Consider the following 10,413-nt stretch of genomic DNA (forward strand, 5'->3'; position numbering starts at 1 on the left):
ATGCTATGTCTCGTATGCGGAGACACTGCTAGTGGAATTCACTACGGAGTCCTCTCCTGTGAAGGCTGCAAAGGATTCTTTAGACGGGCATTGCAAGTAAGCTTCTAGCTAATGATGGAACATTTTTAAATTTTTTGAACCCTTTATGACGTCTATTAGTAGACCGTAATTTGCTGGCATCAGTAAGCAGTAAATAATTTGGGAAGTAGGCACGTATATAGGCCTACTTGTGAATATTGTAGTTTGATTCTGGCACTGTTTCCGTAGTTTGTCATTTTCTTAGTCATTCTCCTTTAGTAATAGTTGTCAGACTAAGAAATTTCCAAGTTTTCATTTACTATTTGATGTTTAAACAATTAATCCACTCATTTGCTGTATCCTTTATAGGGTGTTTAGAGTGCATGGTAGTTGTCCTAGCTTGGAAATTAGGCTTTTCATCCATGCAGTGGCATAAAACAGTGTTAGCGACTAAAGTGAACCGTAAGGTCAAGTAAAAAACTTCTGATCACAAGGTGAACTTTATTTGTGATCATGGACTTTTGACCTGTGGAGTTTTTTCATCGCATGTGCGATTAGCAATCCAAAATGGGTGAGGTTGTCGATTTGTTTTGTTCTTGAATGATCCCCATGCTTATCGAGCTTCACTCATAGTGTACCATTCCAATAGTATGAAGCTTCAACGCAAATGTTGAAATAAATGCTAATCCTGCTAGAAAGCTTCGCTGCTTATTTATCCACATTGAAGCTTTTTGACAATTATGATTATAAGTCTCATAAATTATATACTTATGGTGTTAATTTAAAAACACCACATAAGACAGCTGTAACGAGGAAAGGCAAGATTACATTTAGTCGGCATTGTATGCACACCATAGGGCTGATTTATGGGAAACACTAACCAACCAAATACCTAAGGCTAGTAATACTAATTTCGACGAAGTTAGGGCGTCGTGAAAATAATTTGATTCTCCTGACTGATATAAATATTTGCTAATTAGTTCCTCTTTCAGTGAGATGCAGCATTGCTCCGTGCGCCATCTGGAAATCAGGTTTGGTTCTTGCTGTAGGAGGAAAGACAGGGCTCCCTTAAGGTGGTAGCTGCAGCAAGTACAACACCTCCACCTAACTACTCCGTAAAATGCGTGTAATTTTTTTCTCCATAAATGATGCCCACGCCATAAGTGTGTTTCTTGAACCAAGTGCTTCTTTATAAGGCGGAATGAGATCAGGCAATGAAGAATTTCTCAGGATCCAATCAGATTCCTCAACGATTAGAATTACGAAAATATGAGAAAATCAAAGTCACTGACAAAATTAGTGATAAAACGTTTCAATCTGGCGAAAAATAGACTCACATGACTTGTGAAAAACAAAGGAAATATGTTCCGCACGTAAGAGGGAATTGTGAAAACCTTTTGAATGGGTGAAGAGCTGAGAAGAGGAATAAGGGTTTAAAAAATAATAATCTATTGATCTATTAAAAATGGACTGTCATACGCGTAAACCAGTCAGTATTTAGGAAAGCAGAATATCCTATTGATGTAAAGTGAAGTTTTTGGGTGATAATCGGCATTGCTTTTGATCGCTGACCGTGACAAACATGCTACGTCTTTCATTAAAACAAATAGCTTAAGCAGTTTGTAAATGCCACAAATCCCATAAATATTTATTGAGATTACTTCAATAAATAATGGAATTGCGTACAAGTGTAGCCAATGGGAGCCAGCATTAACTCACCGAGCGTTCGCATTGAAACTAGTTTATTGCACACAGTGGTCTCCTGTACTATTTCCTTGGGGCAACTGCACTCGCGATAATTGAACCTAAATGGAAGCAATTCAGTCACTTAGACAGGTGTCCGATTTCGAAATGACACTTTGCTAGGAAGAAATTTGAAGTTTTGGTACGCTTTTACAGCCTACGAATGAGGGACTTAATACATCTGTTACTTGTTTGGCTGGATAGGATAAACGAGCACACCTGCGCAAATGCATTAGGCAGGATCGATGTAAGATCTCGATTAAGACACGCAACCACTGTCAGCCCTGTCGGCTGCGCCGGTGTCTGGAGCTAGGCATGTCTCGCGAGGCAGCCAAACTGGGTCGCAGATCTCTCAAGACCTGGAAGAACCTCGACCTCGCCATTGCGCTTCACGGTCAGCAAATCAATAAACCTGAGGACAGCAACCAATCACTTTCTTTGACCAATAAGGACACACCAGCTACTCAAATATGTAAGTGATCAAGTGATTGGTCAAGGAACAATAAAATAAAATTTAACGAAGTGTTTACGATAATCAGAAAGCAAAGTGATTAAACTGAGGATAAATTAAATGATTACTTTATATCCAAAAGCCTTGTTCTTTTAATTTTGCAATAAAGAGCATAAGTAAATTTCATTTTGATTGCCATAATTGATTTTGAACAATCCCTGAATGAAGAAAGCCATTTTTGAAGGAATAAACTTCACCAATATGTGTAAATTACTTAATTTGGTTTTCTATGTCAAAAGGAATATTAATAAGGTGGCTCTGTGTCAAATGACCCTGCCTACTTTTGTATTCGCTGTCTAAATACTCCCTTTACATTCAACTAGTTACTACCTTCTAGTAAATTTCACGAATTCCTCATGATTATCTGTTAGCATCCTTTTTCATAACAGATCACCTGTAAAATCAGGTTGAGGTTTTCCTCACCCGGAATTTCATTTCATATATGGGTTGCATCGGTGAAAGTTCTAATTGCAATATTCAAGTGCTGCACGTGGACGCTCATGTTCACTCCAATCTTTTTCATTTTTGAAGCCCACCACTTTAAGAATAGGACTGCTGAATAAAACGCAGGAACACACAGTCTCAAGAGCCCACTCACAATACATAAAATGTCTTAAGAAATTTAAACTTCCAAATATCCTAGGTCCAGAAAACACATATTTAGGTATTTCACAGTTGAATTTAAAATAACCTTTAATCATTAGGAAGGTAAACACAGGTTAATTGACTAATTATACCCATCCATGTGCACAAAAGATGAATTCAAAGCTATTAAATTTCTTGAGGGTTTAATGTAACCAAAAACTAACCTTTTCCACAAGGGCAGTCAAGCAGCTTATGATCGCATTTGATTGTCACTTTGATATTTGTAACTATAGTTTTCTGTTTATTGAATATGTTTTTATGTGAAACCGTACGCGAGAAGTGAGAATACGTTGTTGGTATCACCTCATATAGGTCAGCGATAAAACCAATTTATCCAAAATGAAGGATAAACAAGCTCCACTTTGAGTGAAATTTTCAAGGGAAATTGGAGACTCTGGAAGTATTGCTGAATATTTTAGTAGAAAAGTACTAAAATTTGAGGAGATTCTAAAAAAAGCGCACTTGTTATTTACAATTTTATCTAATGGTTAGGTAAAACACATTGGCTTATAGCTAATCAAAACACAAATTTTTGTGAAGGGAGGTGAAAGGTGTTAGCGGAAAATGAAATACATGAATGCGTGTTAGGTGCCATTGAGTTAGTGTTTCTTAAAAAGTATCAATTGAAATCAACTATCTGTGGAGCAAGTTGAGAAACATTCTTATATCTAATAAATGGATAAGCACTTGGTGTAGAAAATAAGGGTATCAAAGCTACTTTTAGAAGGAAATTTGAGGTAAGATATTTGTGATCAATGGATCATTCTAATGCCATTGTTGCATTGACAAAATTTGTCTGCTTTGGAAGACGATCTTTTGGAGATGTTAATGTCACTTTTATGAGCTACTAGATGAGCAAATTTACGCAATGTATTTTACGATTATTACTCATTAGATTAATAAAGAGCATCCTCCCTGCCCATCCCCAAAATTATTATTTTCAGTCTATAGTTAAGGCAAAAACTAAAGAACAGCGCAGCAAATTTTTCACTTTTTAATTTGTAGGTTTTAGCTAAAGGTTACCTACTTTTAGACCATGGTATCCGAGTTTTCATTAAAGGTGAGGTTTACAATTCGATTACAAAAACTAGAAATAGAAAATTCTGTCCGGATAGTTTGTACAGAATTCTGCATAGCGAAATACCACAAAGCACTATAATGTTTCATACTAAATCACTAAAGTTTTCCCAGCAGCAGTAATTGTCACACACTTTTGGATTTCCCAGCAAAGGGGATGTGAATATCAAACTCATGCCGTGGTTTGTTTTTCAATTTCAAGGTGCAGTGCGATTTCTACATAAAGGTTAGTAACATCTTCATATCCTGCGTCTAGGTAAGGCAAACTGATAAAACATTATTGTAAGAGTTGAGAAGGAAACTGAATGGGACAACTTTGTTAAGTGCTCTTATATAAAGACAAATGGAAAATACCTGCAAATCTAGTGCTAAGGATGGAAAGTTGTAGATATACTCTTTCCAACTTATTATTATTTTATGTCTAAAACTGACATTACCATAGAGAAGTTAAGACTTTGGATTTCTCTTCTGGTATTCTGTGACAGAAATGGGGAAATAAACCATCAAATTGAGCGTTCGATATTTTACAACTATGAAAATGAAGAATACGGCGTCGAAGTAAATTATTCTAAGACCCACACCAGTAGTATAGAGTGCAAAGAGTACTGGGTACTGCTGCAAATCATAACATTAAATAATTACTGTAGAAGCAAATAACGTAGAGGACATTCTATGTGTCCATATTTTCCTCAAAAGCGTGCAGAGAATGTAAGCCATCATAAGTACCATTGCTAAAGAGCGAGCTTACTGATTACGATGAGGTACAAATATGGTGTGAGAGCCCAAATATGGTCAAGTAAGCACAACTACACCTTTAAAATTTAAATAAATAAAATTAGAAAACTCATTTGGTTGCAACTTAAGCCACCAAATTTGTTTTGGCAAATAATAGTCTTCAAAAAATTGTATTGACGAGACTAAGTTTCGCTATTTTCTTTCACTTAAGGTCCACAACCAGGCACGAATCTGTCATTTGCTGTAGAGTCGGTGCGACAGCAACCATCACAACTATTCGACGATGGTAACTCGCCAAGTGGCAGCGACACTACCTTTACTGCACTCAGCAGTATCCCCTCAGTAGATACTTCGGTATCGGGGGGAAGTAATTACGATTGGGGCGCCACGCCGGTATCTCTGCCAACTCTGGAAGAGGATTGCACTATCTCCACCGCTCATTGCAAGGGAAACAAGGCGAACTCATTCTCGCCCGGGTCCCAAATCATGATTAGTGAGGTGGGCAGATGTAGCGCTAAAAAGATATCTAAATAGGGGCTCAGACTACCTGCTGATCAAGAAATATGAGGGCAAATGGAGGACTTAATCTAGTTACACATAGATTGCGGTTGCTGGTGCATTTAACTGCTAGCACGCACTACAGATTAGGCAGCTCATTGAAATTAAAGTTTACATCCGATTATTTAACCAACCTTGTGGATCGTAGGTAGGCCATTGTAGTTCCACTTCAAAGAGCTCCTCCTCTCCTAAAGGTTATAATTAATGAAGGAACTTTATCCATCACCGTATTTCCGGTAAGTTTGGCCATCAAGCTTCTGTAAGACACCTAAAATTACAAAGGACTTAAGACATTTTCCTATTTCGATGCACAAATTTAGTGATTTGTGCCATTAGAAATCTTTAATAACTAGTAACAACACTTTAAAATCAAATAGACGCTTAAAAACTTTGCAGTGCTAATGTAGTGTCCATATGAAAATTGGGCAATATTTCGAATGAATTCGAAGGGTATTAGGAATTTTCTTGAAATTTTAACTACGCTAGCAAGCAGGTACTAGTTCAGTTTCTAAAATACGAATGCAAATTAGTAAATTAAAGGTAGTTAATTTGATTGTTTCCTGACCGGTGCTATCGTAATCTATTCCTAGTTCTGGGAAAATTCATTTTATGTGTGATTGTTTTTGTATTGACACAAAGGGAATAAAAGCACACACTACTTTACACCCTCAGGGGATGCCTACTATAGCATCCATTGCGTGTTAGTCGGAAATAATAAATTAACTACTAAAAGTGATTTACAGAGAATGGTAGTGGTTGGATGGAAAGGTGGGCTTATTGACTCTCACACAAAAGTTTCTCCAGCCTCGTCGGCATACCTTCAGCCCAAAGTCATAGCAAAGAATAGGCATTCTTCTTTACGATCTGTCTCAGCAAAATAAGCTTAGTTAACCTGGACAATTTATATTTCTGGGGCTGCTTTACGTCGATGGTAACTCGCGCAACACCCAGTAAACTTTTAAGTTTAATGTATTATATATGTAAATAAAAAGAGTGGCTTAAAGATCCAATTACGAAGCCGGAGATATGCAAAAACAATGTCTCTCCGTAAGTTTTATGGCTAAAATGAAAACGATGGGTAAAATTGCATTGTTTTGCAAGAGTAAAAAAAATAATACCTCACTTTTGATTAAATCAATTCCGTGAAAAATGTGAGGAATTGCTTAACTGGTAAAACAAATAAAAGAACAATGGAAGTCGCTTTTGAAGTGAATTAAACTGATGTAGCTGTTAGCGGATACTCATTTCATTCCAAAACATAAGGTAAATTCACAAAGTGACCAAAATGGGGAGTTAGCTTTGCGTTGTGACAAAGACTATGAAAACGGGGTTTGGAGCGGTTTGGCTTAGCTATCACCATTGGTCCGTCTTATTATTCTTTGATCAACAGCGAATAGTTCCAGATTCATTATTCAAGAGAAGATGGACAACCTAACCAGCAAGATTCTTGACCTGTTAACTTTTTGCAGTTAGTGTCCATTAAAAAGGAATTACTATAAAAATCAAAAAACCTTGAAAGCAAATATACTTTGACATGATAACCGAAATACAGCTGACAGCTTGAAATGAGTTCAGAAATTCCCATGAACAACTTGAAACTTCCACGCATTCATTGAAGTAACTCATAAAATCTAACCTAAATTATCATTTTTTGGGAATAATTTTGGATACTCGTTACATGCATGATGCAAATAAATTTGTAGTCCTCATCAAATAGTAGCAAGTCACCGTTTTAACTGGTTTCTGCTTCTAAAAAGTGTATGAAATAATGCGGTGAAAGTCATGCTACCGTTGAATGCAAATGGAGTATTAAGCTTAAGGGGTAATTAATTGCCACGCCGCATGATAGCTTCCCCGTGGAAAGATAATGAAAAAGCCATTTGGGGAGAGGGAAACAAAAACTAGCTCCTGTGATAAATGCTAGTCCGCCTCCGGCGACATTTTGCAATCGATTAATCTGTAGGTCATTGTAAAAAAAACAAACTTTCCTTCTGTCTACAATTACGTCTGCCAGAAAATGCCCTGTTTGTGTCTGTTTTTCTGGTTAACTACCACACTTGCCTAGATACGAAATTACTACACTCAGCCACTTGAATTTCCACCTTATTTCACCAAAATATTTCAAATAATAACCCAGGATTAAGAGCATCATTAAAAATCAACTTCGACTTTATTATATAGATGCTTACGTGACGGGTTTATTCATTTACACCGCAAGCTTTTGTTAATTAGTACAGATTATTTTCTGTTTTTAACATATTTAATGCCATTATTATTACCATCAAAAGTGTTATTTATTAACATTACCATCCTGTTTCATACTTTGGAAAATTTCTTGTTTGTTTCACGAGTTCAAGTATTGTAAGGGTTTATCTGAAGTCAAAGGTTTGAGTGTTTCATTGTTGTGTATGGAGAATTGTTAACATGATAATCTTGAATATTCCCTAATTATCTCGTTTCGTCAATCACGAATTCTTCCCAAAGGTCAAATGAAAAAAAGTGTGTTATTTGACTATCAAACATGAATTGACGGATTTCGAATACGAAATTTTTACTGTCAGGCAAGAGGCATTGTTGCTAGCAATAAAAGAATGCAAACCTAAATTAACGACGCCACACTTTTGTCGTCATTTAAACAATGGCTTGTTTATGCCCATCTGCTGTGAATAATTCAACAGAATAGGCAGGAGGAAGGTTAGTAAAATCACTAAGACTCTTGTGAAGATAAGTGAAGGAGAACTAAATTTTCCAGTTTCCTCAACATTACCTACTGTTTTAAGGGTCAAACCGCTGCTTTATGACACTATCTTCTCTATGCCACAATTAGCTTAATACCGTAATATTAAACACCCTATTTGTCTACTTTGGTTTTATTATAGATCCAACCATAACAGCTGAGCAGTTATCCAAGTGAACATCTATTTTAACCCCGAGGGAATCGCTTAATGCATAAATACCGGTATACTTTAGGCCTTTGCCTATATCATTTTCGAAGTAGACTTCCGAAATGTGTTAAAAACTATATTTGACAACGTATATTCGTAACAGTGGTGCCTAATTACCCTCTCCTTGACCACATAACCTAACCACAATGTTATAGTATACTTAAGGATATGTTCAGCAAATCGAAGTTGAACCGAAAAACATTATTTATTGAAATGCCAAAAGACAAACTAAGTACATTTTTGCCAAGTTTTACAAAACGGATTTTTAATCTTATTATGCTCTTGATAAAAACCATACTTGAGTCCTTCGCCCTAAGTTCAAAGCAGTAAAAAATTAGACCAAAATTTATTTCAGTTATCTATGTTTCTTCTTGTTTTTGCATTTTTTAGAAAAGACAGAGTAATAAAGTGGTCCTTTTCTTGATGGGCGAAAACGAGGGAGGCTCAAGATCAAGCACCATCTCTCCCCTCGCTTGCGCTGCTTCAGATCCAGTCAGACAGTCTTGTCAACCCAAACGCCTTCGTCCAATAAAACCACGTATCAGACAGGCTCAGACATTCCCTGTTTTAGCAGGAGTACCATCAAACTTCCCATCAGTTAAAGCATTGCCTTTGACTGCCGTCCAACACCATCAGCTGAATGCATCAAAACAGCCCAGTGGGAGATCTGAAACGCTGCGCCTTGTGGCCGACCCTCAGGCCGTCATACTCCTCGCGTCTAATAATAACACACTGCATTCTACTGCTCGTTTATGCTCCAAAATAAGCAGAAGGCTTATCAGAGTAAGTTTGTACACAGCCTCTATTTTGTTGCATGGGCATATAATACATGGCATTCTGGTAACCCCCATTAGCTGGTAGAGTCGAAAGTAAAAATAAAATCCTTTACTTTGATTTAGCTCGATCAGAGGGATTCTATCCTTTCAGCTTTATTGTCAGATATAAATAATTGTCGTCTGAGCTGACGCATTTCTAAATGTGAATTTTGGACCTTTTAGTGAATCGTACAGTCTCATTGGAGAACTGTACTTGCGACTATAATAAAAAAATTAGGTACAAAAATTGAGGGAGGCAAGGTCGTTTACTTCTAAATATTCACATACTTCCCTTTGAGTAGCGAAGACTTTAGGCAACTGAAAAATTGACTGAATAAATGTATCATATTCGCTGTTCAATATTAGTGCTTTGGAAGAGCGGTGTGAACTAATTTGGCTGGTCCATCTATTATGAGAGAATTTCGGGGTATTATTAGACAAAAGGCAAATACTTTGCCAAAAATTAACTAGACCAAGTGTTCACTTTAATAAAATCTCCAAAATTACAAAGAGAGCGGAAAGACGACTTACTGCAAAGTGTAAGCGTTAAAAGGGAAGTAATATGAGGCTGTTGGTTTTAAGTTTGTTGTATTGTGTTTTAAGCAAAAGTCAGTATCATTAATCAGAGTGTAAGCTTAAGATGTCTGAAAGTTTGGGCAACCCAACGATGAACAGAAATAAATTTAGTAATTTATTTATGTAGCGTATTTGATGAAAAAGCATGCAGTAAATCAAGTGAATATGTACGTACAAGTGGATTTTGAGCTTGGATTACGCTTACACTCAGTGCCTCAGTGACCATTCTGGTCTCAGCTCACTTTTCAAATTAGTTCATTTTAAAACTAAAATCGGCTTCTAAATCTCTTGCATTGTCCACCAATGCGTTGTGGACAAAAAACCACTTATTCATTTATATTATGAGTTTAATAAGGATTAATATACTTTAAATATAGTTTTCAAAACCCGCAAATGATTTATTAAAATTGCCCAACATATAACTTAAAACAGAAAACCTGAATTTGAAAAAGTAATCACCTGTTTTTTCAGTAAGTAATAAAGAATGTCATAGCGAGATGTCACATACGGTGGATCAGCCAACTTAGCGGTAATTAAGGAAATCGAGCGGTGATATGTTATCTGCGCGAATATCGTAGAATCTTGTTCATAGTAGAAATCTAGAATAAAAAATCTTAGGCAAACTCTTACCTTAAATTTATAAAACATATTCTTCAGATTCTAGAGATACGCAAATGACTGACAGTTTTTGCTTCGTCTAATTTCACTAAGGTTGGATGAGTAAAACATTCTGTAGCGTCCCGGGACTCCCTAAGGACGAAAGAAGACAAAGTACTCGGGCAGTATATAT

At 36.5% G+C, this 10,413-nt stretch overlaps 1 protein-coding gene across 1 annotated transcript; it reads left to right on the forward strand. All coding sequences in view use genetic code 11, as the record gives it.

Annotated features, from left to right (window-relative positions):
• EGR_04405 (putative nuclear hormone receptor HR3) lies at nt 1-5,263 on the forward strand (the record flags this gene model as incomplete). The annotated part of the gene is made up of 3 exons (XM_024493654.1): nt 1-96; nt 1,966-2,233; nt 4,941-5,263. 3 exons carry the CDS (start codon nt 1-3, stop codon nt 5,261-5,263), a joined length of 687 nt encoding a protein of 228 aa, XP_024351975.1.
• Nucleotides 5,264-10,413: the final 5,150 nt, after the last annotated feature.

The sequence above is a fragment of the Echinococcus granulosus genome (genome assembly GCF_000524195.1).
Source record: "Echinococcus granulosus chromosome Unknown EG_S00027, whole genome shotgun sequence".
In the NCBI taxonomy this organism is placed as follows: domain Eukaryota; kingdom Metazoa; phylum Platyhelminthes; class Cestoda; order Cyclophyllidea; family Taeniidae; genus Echinococcus; species Echinococcus granulosus.